The 10,939-nt window shown below is 39.8% G+C and overlaps 2 protein-coding genes across 2 annotated transcripts; both read right to left on the bottom strand.

Annotated features, from left to right (window-relative positions):
* Positions 1-2,083: 2,083 nt before the first annotated feature.
* On the bottom strand, positions 2,084-3,130 carry LOC134177616 (myotubularin-related protein 6-like). The gene is made up of 4 exons (XM_062644392.1): positions 3,101-3,130; positions 2,780-3,043; positions 2,594-2,722; positions 2,084-2,401 (listed from the first exon to the last, which is right to left on the bottom strand). The coding sequence occupies exons 1-4, from the start codon at positions 3,128-3,130 to the stop codon at positions 2,096-2,098; spliced, it is 729 nt and encodes a 242-aa protein (XP_062500376.1). The 3' UTR covers positions 2,084-2,095.
* Positions 3,131-5,670: 2,540 nt separating this feature from the next.
* On the bottom strand, positions 5,671-10,043 carry LOC134177615 (probable serine/threonine-protein kinase DDB_G0281745). Its single transcript, XM_062644391.1, has 6 exons — positions 9,844-10,043; positions 9,392-9,447; positions 8,838-8,905; positions 7,201-7,729; positions 6,644-6,966; positions 5,671-6,150 (listed from the first exon to the last, which is right to left on the bottom strand). Exons 1-6 carry the CDS (start codon positions 10,041-10,043, stop codon positions 5,671-5,673), a joined length of 1,656 nt encoding a protein of 551 aa, XP_062500375.1.
* Between the last annotated feature and the right edge of the window lie 896 nt (positions 10,044-10,939).

Below are 10,939 nucleotides of genomic sequence, written 5' to 3'. Positions count from 1 at the left end.
CTCTTCACGTAGATACACAATCTGTCACTAATCTCTATTTCAATTTTGTAGCAATGGCGTTTGAGTTATTGAATAACGTACTTATGTTACAAATAATATATGATATTACGTTTTAATGTACTTATGCTAAAACGTTAAAAATAGGTGCAAAGCGATCTGAAGAGGAGAACATGTGGGATCTCATTTGCACGAAGTTTCGTTCAAACGGGATCCTTTTTGTAGTAAATCGAAGAAACAACGCAGCGACTCCAAACTTGTTCTGTCGTCTTCTATTATTTTTTAGAGTCTGCGAAAAATAGTTGCAAAGCGATCTGCAGAGGAGAACATGTGGGATCCCATTTGCACGAAGTTTCGTGCAAACGGGATCCTTTTTGTAGTAAATCGAAGAAACAACGCAGCGACTCCAAACTTGTTCTGTCGTCTTCTCTTATTTTTTAGAGTCTGTAAAAATAGTTGCAAAGCGATCTGCAGAGGAGAACATGTGCGATCCCATTTGCACGAAGTTTCGTTCAAACGGGATCCTTTTTGTAGTAAATCGAGGAAACAACGCAGCGACTCCAAACTTGTTCTGTCGTCTTCTCTTATTTTTTAGGGTCTGTAAAAATTGTTGCAAAGCGATCTGCAGAGGAGAACATGTGGGATCTCATTTGCACGAAGTTTCGTTCAAACGGGATCCTTTTTGTAGTAAATCGAAGAAACAACGCAGCGACTCCAAACTTGTTCTGTCGTCTTCTATTATTTTTCAGAGTCTGCAAAAAATAGTTGCAAAGCGATCTGCAGAGGAGAACATGTGCGATCCCATTTGCACGAAGTTTCGTTCAAACGGGATCCTTTTTGTAGTAAATCGAGGAAACAACGCAGCGACTCCAAACTTGTTCTGTCGTCTTCTATTATTTTTTAGAGTCTGCGAAAAATAGTTGCAAAGCGATCTGCAGAGGAGAACACGTGGGATCCCATTTGCACGAAGTTTCGTTCAAACGGGATCCTTTTTGTAGTAAATCGAAGAAACAACACAACGACTCCAAACTTGTTTTGTCGTCTTCTCTAATATTTTAGAGTCTGCGAAAAACAGTTGCAAAGCGATCTGCAGAGGAGAACACGTGGGATCCCATTTGCACGAAGTTTCGTTCAAACGGGATCCTTTTTGTAGTAAATCGAGGAAACAACGCAGCGACTCCAAACTTGTTTTGTCGTCTTCTCTAATATTTTAGAGTCTGCGAAAAACAGTTGCAAAGCGATCCGCAGAGGAGAACATGTGGGATCCCATTTGCACGAAGTTTCGTTCAAACAGGATCCTTTTTGTAGTAAATCGAGGAAACAACGCAGCGACTCCAAACTTGTTCTGTCGTCTTCTCTAATTTTTTAGAGTCTGCGAAAAATAGTTGCAAAGCGATCTGCAGAGGAGAACATGTGGGTAACAGAGGAGAACATGTTGACTACCCTCTGCTTCACAATCCTGACTACACCAATGAAAACAGTAAATGTCAGTAGATGCCATTTAGGTCACGCCACCAATCTTATGGTTGGGCTCCTGTGTGCTACTCAAGAAAGCATTGGGCCTGAACTAGCAATCTCCTAGAGCAAGACCAGGAATTGAAAAGAGTACTGACCTAGAGCAAACCTAGAGGGCGGTGCAATAAGTACATGCTTACCACTAGAGACTGGAAGTATAAAACATGGAGGAGGCTTCTACAGTATTTGAGCATGTGCAGACACAGTCATTGTATAAAACATTATAGAAACATAGTGATGTACATTTAGCTTGGTAATGTGATCGTTTTTCAAAGTTTTGTTGATTCTCTTATCAGTAATTAGTAATTAAGTTAATAGATTTCCTAAATTATTTGTTTCATGACGTCACATTGCCAATACCCTCAACTGTGCTCTGGATCTGCCACTCCTGATGCCAACTGAAGTGTGAGCACACAAAGTCCCAGCACATCTCCAGCTGATGGTTGAGTCACAGCCAGTAACCGCTACTGTCCCCAGTCAAACACCAAGTACTCATTTATACTCTTGCTACGGTAACTGTGGACATCTACATGCTATACACTATGATAGCCACTTGTATAGAGATGAGACGTAATACTGGTTATCAAAAAATCACTAAACTGGATACCCTCCGGTCCCAAACTGTCTGGATAAGTGACACTCTATGGTAATGAAACAACAGATAAACAAACAGCCATGCGGGCAGAGAAACAGACAGACAAATAGAACAAAACAAAGAATGCTGTTTATTGCAACACAAATTCTTGACTGTTACCCGTGGGCGTGTGTCGACTACATACATGTATCCTTTGTTGGGATTCGCTCTTGCAATCGTTTCCAAATACGTTTCGTCGTCTGATGATCGTTTGATCATCCCACATAGTGGCTGACTGCAACAACATAATGCTGCCTACACATAAACAAATTCATAACCAACAGATAAAAAATAAATAAATAAACAAAAACAAATAAATAAATAACAAAACCAATAAATAAATAGACAAATAAACAAACAAACAAACAAATAAACAAACAAACAAGCAAAAAACAAGTAAAGTAAATAGACAGACACACACCATCCAATGTGAACCATATCCATCACCTGTGTCTCTTGGTGGTAATATGACAATGCTGGTACTTTCTCTCGACTCCTAAACTTAGCACTGCCATTCACGACTTCTTCACTCACGCCACTCGGCACATACAGCCACTCAGGATACGTCTGACAAAGCTACAACAAACGACACGTCACACCAACTCTCCACCCTCTTACACCAATCGCACTAACCTTGTAGTTCTCATTCAATGGACTGTAATGCCAGTACTCGTTGGGAATGCCCATTCGACCAAACTCTTTCTCGTGATGGAAGATAGACCAGCTGTTCTCGCGGCTAAATTTCTTTTCTTGTGGTGAGTAGTGAAACGCATATAAATCATTATGTGAATCTACAGCATCAACAGAATGACTCTTCAGGTCATTATGTGTGCACTGGCAGTGTATGACAAATCGGTTGCCCAGGAGACCGGCACAACCAAAAATATGTCCGGGAAACTGAAACAGCAAACTATGGTTGCCCAGGGACAACTAGCTGACAGCTACCCTGCCTACCAGCTTCACTTTCCCTTCCTCATCAAGCATGCCCTCATTGGTATATCACTGGTGTTAACTAGCAGCGCACTGCAGAAAGGTACTCTAAAGTAAAGGCCTTGGTTAGTAAACTTAATTATAGATAAGTCTACCGTTTTGCAGACCTACTGAGAGCATTTAGGTGTCATAGATGACAGATCAGATATCTGTGTGTCCTTTCCTAATTCAATAATTAACTGCCAGATTGGGCGTGACCTGTAGTGTCAACAAGATGCTACTTCCTGCCATTTATGCTTGTGCTTGCTTGTAACATAGAAGCAACCAAACTGAAAATTGCAAACAAGCATCCTATCTATCTGGGTTACTCTATTCTTTAATCAAGACAATGGCTGCAAATCTTAAAATCATGATGGACAGGATTTCAGCTTTTGTTGGAGAGTCCTGTATTTCTTTACCCTTGTGATGGCCCTGCAAATCAGTTGTCCTTCTGTATCCAAAAAGATGGAAACGGCCAGTTTAGAGCGGCGAGTCAGCTTCTCACAGGTTGTCTGTCTGTCTGTCTGTCTATCTGTCTGTCTGTCCGTCAATACATATATTTCTTATACAAGACTAATATAATTATTACAGTCTACAATACGCTAAAAATTAGCAAGTTCTATGACAAATAGGACCCAAGAGGTTTCTAGCTATGACTAAGAGAGTCAAACAGCTGACAATAAGCTAACCGAGTTACGAATGGCACCAACCGAGTCACTACTACACTGGACTCTGCTCATCTTCTGCAGTAGCACTCTTGCATTGCATTGCTACATCACAATCACAATCGTGTCGTCCAGTAATTTCGAACTCGTCTTGTCTGCACTCAGTTGTCTGTCTGTCTGTCTGTCTGTCTGTTTGTCAATGCATCTTTCTAATTTATACATCAAGGTTAATACATCAATGCTAATACATGTGATAAAATGGAAAAGACTTATGTGCACTGTTTGTCTGTCTGTTTGTTTGCTAGCTGTATTTGCCTGTTTGTAAATACGTATATTTTCATAATCAAGTATAGCACAATAGCAATAGTGGTCATGGATTTAGTCTATGGGCTACTAGAATAATGACCGGGCAACTAAAAATTTCACGTATGGTTGCTCGGGGACACCTTAGAGATGAGACGATTTGTCGTACTCTGTGTAGTATATCAACCCTGATAAAGTATAAATAAATAATAAATAAATAATAAATATATAATTAAATAATTTATAAATAATTAAATAAATAATAAAATCATAAATAAAAAATAATAAGAATAGATAAATAATAAATAAATAAATATGTAAAAAATTAAATAAATAAAAAATAATCAATAAATAATAACTAAATAAATAATAAATGATAAATAAATAAATAAATAAATAATATAATAAAAGATAGATAAAAATAAATAATTAAATAAATAAATACATAAATAAATAAATAATTAAATAAATAAATAATTAAATAAATAAATAATTAAATATAAAAATAAAAATAAATACATAAATAAATAATAAACACACAAATAATAATAATAAATAAATAGTAAATAAATATAAATAAAAAATAAATGCAAATAATTATGCAAAATTTTGACAAGTAAGCTATCTTGTATCTTTGTTGATCATGGTTAACACTCACTTGGTTTAGAGAAGTGCACCAGAGTATCATAGATGTCTTGGCATTCACGATTTTAGCAATGATGGATGTGAATGATCTGAATGTTTTGTAGGTTATCTTCAAGGGCGAGCCTTTTGTGTTTAATGGTAGCGTTTCCACTTGTAGATGTGAGTATGCAACAGCTAACCACAAGAGCACAAATTGGAAGACGCACACCACATAAACAAAATTCTGGTGTCTACAACAAAGTCCTAGATGTGACATACAAATACAAACTGATGGACAGACTGACAAACTAACTGAGCTACAGACAAACAGACAAACAAATATCCAAACAAGCAAACAGACAGACAAATTGACAAACCAGTAAATGGACAAACAAACATACATACAAACACGAGACATGTATACACGTACAGCTACTGTACCTAGCCTCGTTCCCAGACTCTCTCGCGCTAGTCTTGTCCGGTGCCCGTATGTTAGAAAAATTAATGACTGAAACTGTTGCTTAGTTAAGTTAAGTTAACCAAACACTCTCTACAGGTTGCTGTCATGTAATCCCCACCGCTGTACATTGTCTTCTTCAATGGAACTTTGCTGTACAACTAAATTTAGTAATACTACTGGAGTGGACCTTCACATGATAGGGTAGAACGACAAGATGTAAACAGTTGAATATGTCAACAGAAAATTTATTAACAACAGGAAACGTAAAAATACTAAACCCTATTATCATAACACGTGACAAGAGTGTACACATCAAACCTGCAAATAACAATATCAAAGTTCAAACAATGAAAAACGCTACTTCAAACTTGTCTGGTCAATCTAATAATACAGAGTGCAAACATAGCTTATTGCTATTGCTAAGTAATGTTGTCATAATGTGTAAGAACATAGAAATGATATCAAGTAAAGATACAACCACGTGGTTCAGTGACATGTCCACATCACCAAATGGGCTGAACAAGAGTGACATCAGCCACTCCATCCATCTTGCCCTTTACCATTCGTTTAGGAGGACACGCTTTATAATCGTCTTTCCCACGAATACGACTAATGATATTGCGAGCTTCGGCTGCTGTTGGTCGTGTGGCAGGATTATCTCTCATCAAGTGTTTACATAAGGAACGGACGTTCAGCTGACGGATGAGTAAGACTTGATCCATTCTTTTTCGACGGTCTGGAGTAACAGCAGTGAACAGCTCACATAAGGTCACCGCCATACTGTACATATCGGTCTCCTTGCTTTTTGGTAGAGCTGGAGCATCAAATCTCTCCGGTGCTGTGTATTCTGGACTGAGAAGGCCGGCTGAAAGAGAAGCATCTTGAAAACGAGCGGCTCCTAGATCACCCAGTTTGGCTCTCATCATTGCAGTTACCAGGATGTTCCTTGGACAGATGTCACCATGGAGAATCTCCATGGGTTGCTATGACAACATAAGACCAGAAACAATCAAGGAAAGAAACAAAATATCTACATGGATATCGTAGTTGTCTGAAGAGTTACTTGTAAGTCTGTGTTGATCCTTCCATAAGTGACAAATCTGTATAATTTAGATTGTTTACGTTCGTATTCTTCACTTATGATGCTCATCGACTAAACAAAATTATATCTAATTGTGTGATTACTAACTGATTTATTCATCATTCCATATAACTGTCAGCCTTAAAGCTTGCCTTCCTCCCCACTTGTTTGATTACCAGCATGTTTGTCTCTGTCTTCTCATTGTCGATGAATATTACAATAGGCTGACATATTAGCTCAAATAATCTGTCTGTCTGTCTGTCTGTCCGTCCGTCTGCCTTTGCTAATCTGGCATTTGTAAAATCACCTCAACTGTACTTACAATTTTGATAATTTACGTGTGATTGAGATGATATCACAATATGGTTCAACCTTACTTCATTTACTTTTCTTACCATCGAGTGAATGTGATCCAATCCACACAAAGAATCATGTGCCATGTCAACTTTTTCTCGTACAGTGAGAGGTGCAGCATCTTGTTGACATGCATCGATCACACTAGAAATGGAGCCGCTATGTAATTCCATGATAATCCACGCCTTCTTGACTTCTTTCTCCAGAGTGACACCACAAACAGCAGCAATGTTGGGATGATGTATCTTCCATGCTACAGACGCTTCTTGTTTCACAAGTTGAATGTATCGTTCATAACCAGAGAACTCATCATACAAACGCTTGACAGCAACAGGACAGCCATCCCAATATCCAATAGAAACAGCTAAATCACAACACAATTTCTTAATTTCTAGTTTATACAAGCAACCCTACAAGGCAAACACATGCAGGTCAGCTCTATGTGAAAATGTCCAGTAACTGCAGTTCAGGCCATGCTGAGCCGTGTGATGACCTGTCCAGGCATTTATCGTTAAGCCAGCACAAGCCGGCCTTAAGCTAATAGCCAGTTGTGTCGTGTAAATTCTATGAGTCTGGCCTAATAAGATGTGCATCTCACCTCCATAGGATCCACGTCCTAGTTCTGTGCCAGTCAATTGAATGTCACGTGAAGGAATGTTGAAAACTTGGTTTTCTCGTTCTTGTTTGTATCGTTCAATTGCAGCATCGGCATCTGAAAGCAGCTCTACAACGTTAGCCTTTTCTATTTGCTCTTCATTTAGTAATCGCATAAGATTTTCCTGCTCAACGCTCATTTGCTCAATTTGTTGTCGAGCTTCATCAAGATCCTTCTGAACGTTGCGTTTGTCGTATCGTTCTCGTTGTAATCGTCGTCGTAAATCTTCTTTCTCCCTTCTCTCTTCGCCAACTGCATCTTCTTTCAGCAGTTGCTCATCTCTCAGTGCCATCTGTAGATGTGTGATTTGCTGTCTCAAATCATCATTTTGTCGTCTCAAATCATCAATTTGCCTATCTTTTGCTAAACCGTCTTGTGTCAGTTGCTCTATCTGTTGAATCTGCTGTTGTACCAACTGCTGATCTACCGTTCTCACCGATTCTGTTGGAGATTGTAGTCTGGGTGTAGTGGTCTGTACAAATCAAAAGAAATTCTTACAATAATAAGATGAGCACAGCACACAATATACCAGACATTAAGTTACACTGTAAGAGCCATTACACTAATACCGCAGTTATCCGACCCTCAAAGTTCCGAGCACCTCAATCTACCGAGCAGTCCCAGCGATCACGTGCGAAAACGTTTATATATGAATGTGCATGCGCAATTTTGCATCCACGGAAAAGATGACCAATAAGTGGAGGCGGTCTGTCCTTACACTTGAGAAAAAAATAGAAATCATAAAAGAAATAGAGAAAGGGAAGTCACAACGTCATGTAGCTGAGATTTTTGAGCTGCTGAAGTCAACTGTTGAAGACAATTGAAAAGATCGAGAAAAGATCAGTTGCCACGTGTTCGGTGTATTGTACGCGGATCACAGTTTCCTCTTTTGGGTGACGTGCTATCGATGTAGTTTTCTGACCCTCTGAGATATAGATATTTCCCAGTTATGAACAGTGCTCGGTCCCGAGGTGCCCAGATAATCGAGGTATTAGTGTATATTACAAACATTGCACACCCACACAATCATGATAAATGCAGACTATTTTAGAACATTAAAAATGCATTGATAATTACACACAGCGACACTGCAATATCTCATGCCTCATCCTGTATTTAGATGAACTACTAGCAGTCTGTCCATGCAAGGTTGCACAAGATAAACTAAGAAAAAAATTGGTCCCACTTAATGAATGTTGGAATACTGTACTTTGTCTTAAGTCTTTGCACTTCTCAGAGTGCTCATACGTGTATGGTCTCATCTCGATTCCAAATAAAACACATCAACCCAAATCATTCTTTCTTCCTAACCACAAGTACCGTAGTATATCTTTCTGTTAAGAGACCATATCCCAATGCGTGTGGCCCTGCATGCTAGAATTAGCTACACCCCAGTGCACACCCACTAGCCAAACAGTTCTATTACATGCTATATATTCTAATTGATAAGTAATAGTTTTGACTGCCTTTGGTATGGAAACCATAACTTAGTTTAAACACACACCAGACAACTAGGTACAGAAAGAAAGAATCCCTACAGAAATCAAACTAAAACACTGATACTTAATTAATCAGCTGACCCTCATTCTTCCCGTCACTGGTGTGGAGGAATGACAAGCAACTGCTACTGCTGTGAAGCTTGTACAACCTTTAAAAACAAAACTAAAATAAATGAAGGAATAAGTAAATTTACTTTCGTTAATTAAATTTCTATATACTAAGTAATACTAAAATATTTATTGTAAACGACTATCTCACAATGTTTCAGAAAAACTGCTTCATGGAAATTAAGCATGGCCACGCCAAATTTCCTACAATATCGAGTGCAGCTTCCAGAAAATTTACCTTATGGTTAAGATATTATAGAGTTAGGATTAGAGTTAGGATTAGAGTTAGAGTTAAGGCTTGTTGACAACATTGACGCTGACATTCGATGCCGCCTTGACGCAGGCAGCATCCTTTGATGTTGACGCTGATGCTGATGCTGCAATAGGATTCATTTCTAGTCCAGTGTCAGCATCAGCGTCAACATCGGCGTCAGCGACAATATTGTGAACCAGGCTTTAGGGTTAGAGTTAGTGGTTGTGCTTGATCTCCAAGACTGAGATCTGTAAACAAATTGGAACGCCCATGCCCAATTTCCTGCTGTGTCCCATCTTCTGTGACAACAAAGTGAGCAAACTTTGACAGCTAATTACATGATTAGCAATAAACAATATGAGATAAAAATCTCAGCTGACATGTAATGAAGAACTCTAGTATATAAATGTGTAAGTAGCAGTGTTGTTGCTAATAATACAAACAGTTTATCAACGAGTGTCTCAAACTTTGAAATGACCCTCATAAATAATGTCTATTGTATGACATCATTGGTTAGTTTACATAGTAAACGTAGGTTAACATCAGGAGTAGAAGATTACAGAGGTTAGCTAAACCTTTGTAATGTCAATAGCTTGCGGTTGAACTATGTATTAATACAAATGACTGTGAAAACATGGCATTGTTCGGTTGGCATTGTCTAGCTGGTAGCTTTCTGGATATGAGTAAGCGCACTAGTCGTTCAACCAGTAGAGCACCGTCCCTCACTCTTCCTCAAGAAATTGCTTTGCTTTCAGACGTGTCAATTCGATTGCTCCTAGAGCAATATCACCTTGTCTCCACTGGCTCCAAACCGGAACGAATAAGCAACTGTCTGCTGCTCTCGTTCCTACTGACAGAGCGACTACAACAACTACAGAGCCGACAGCAGCTTTATCCACGGCGGTAACAATGAAAACGCCTACCATGGCCACGCAAATCAACAGCATGTCACTAGAGACTGTGATCCAGTCAGCAGTACAAGCATCGGTAGCTGCCATGTCTGAAGCTATTCGTCCCATGCTCAGTCGTTCGAGATCCAGGTCAGGATCTTCCCACCACACCACAAGGGAGAGGGCCGTACTCGAACGTGGAGTGGCAATCTTGGGAACAGGAACAACAACAGCAGCCGAAGCTCTCGCTCATCATCAAGGTCTCGATCACAACACAAACAACGGTCTAGATCGCTCAGTCGCCGTTCCCGCACAAGATTAAAATCACGTCGTTCCAGCCCTCACACATCTCTCGGCCACGCATGGATGCCAGCAGGATCTAGCAATCAACCGGCATCCTGGATGCTATCTAGGAGGACAAAGAGGAAGATACTAACACGTGAATATGATGACTTTGACACCATACTTACTGAAGTAATGACGAACATGGAAGGGTCCCCATGGAATTGAAAGCCTCGGTATCCTGTCCAAAGCACAAGCATGTCTGTGACATCGGCTCGTAACCTCAGGCTTGGTCTGCATACGCAGCTACAGTCTTACTAGCAGATCCGGCATGAGGTTACAAACTTATCAGCTACCAGTCTATAGTCGCTCAAGCTAGCTCGGAATACCAAACCTCAGCCTGGCTGAAATACAATAGAGCCTTTCGTTATTATGCCAGCAGAACCACGGGCGTAACATGGGACACGATCAACCATCACATGTGGGCTCAGTGCTTCACAGGTCGTGCAGCAACCTCGATCACCTGCTATACATGCAGCCAAACAGGTCACGTGGCAACAGACTGTGCACACATTGACCAGTCCTTTCGTCCCCCCAGGCAAGCAACCACATCTTCCGGTAACATATTCAATCCCCCTTCGGGTAAACCC

Source organism: Corticium candelabrum, chromosome 3 (assembly GCF_963422355.1).
Source record: "Corticium candelabrum chromosome 3, ooCorCand1.1, whole genome shotgun sequence".
NCBI lineage: Eukaryota > Metazoa > Porifera > Homoscleromorpha > Homosclerophorida > Plakinidae > Corticium > Corticium candelabrum.
The sequence above is the reverse complement of the archived record's forward strand: the minus strand, read 5'-3'. Positions and strand labels throughout refer to the sequence as shown.

Bases quoted from the DNA above. Each gene is read 5' to 3' on its own strand.
- LOC134177615 (XM_062644391.1), bottom strand. From the start codon at position 10,043: ATGGTAGGCGTTTTCATTGTTACCGCCGTGGATAAAGCTGCTGTCGGC. The intron at 7,730-8,837 runs GTCAGCTGATTA...TGATTTGTACAG, and splicing joins CAGTGACGGGAAGAATGAGG to ACCACTACACCCAGACTACA. The intron at 6,967-7,200 runs GTGAGATGCACA...GTTGTGATTTAG, and splicing joins AGGACGTGGATCCTATGGAG to CTGTTTCTATTGGATATTGG.
- LOC134177616 (XM_062644392.1), bottom strand. From the start codon at position 3,130: ATGCTTGATGAGGAAGGGAAAGTGAAGCTG. The intron at 2,723-2,779 runs GTTAGTGCGATT...CGTTTGTTGTAG, and splicing joins CATTGAATGAGAACTACAAG to CTTTGTCAGACGTATCCTGA. The intron at 2,402-2,593 runs GTGATGGATATG...GTTTATGTGTAG, and splicing joins ATTACCACCAAGAGACACAG to GCAGCATTATGTTGTTGCAG.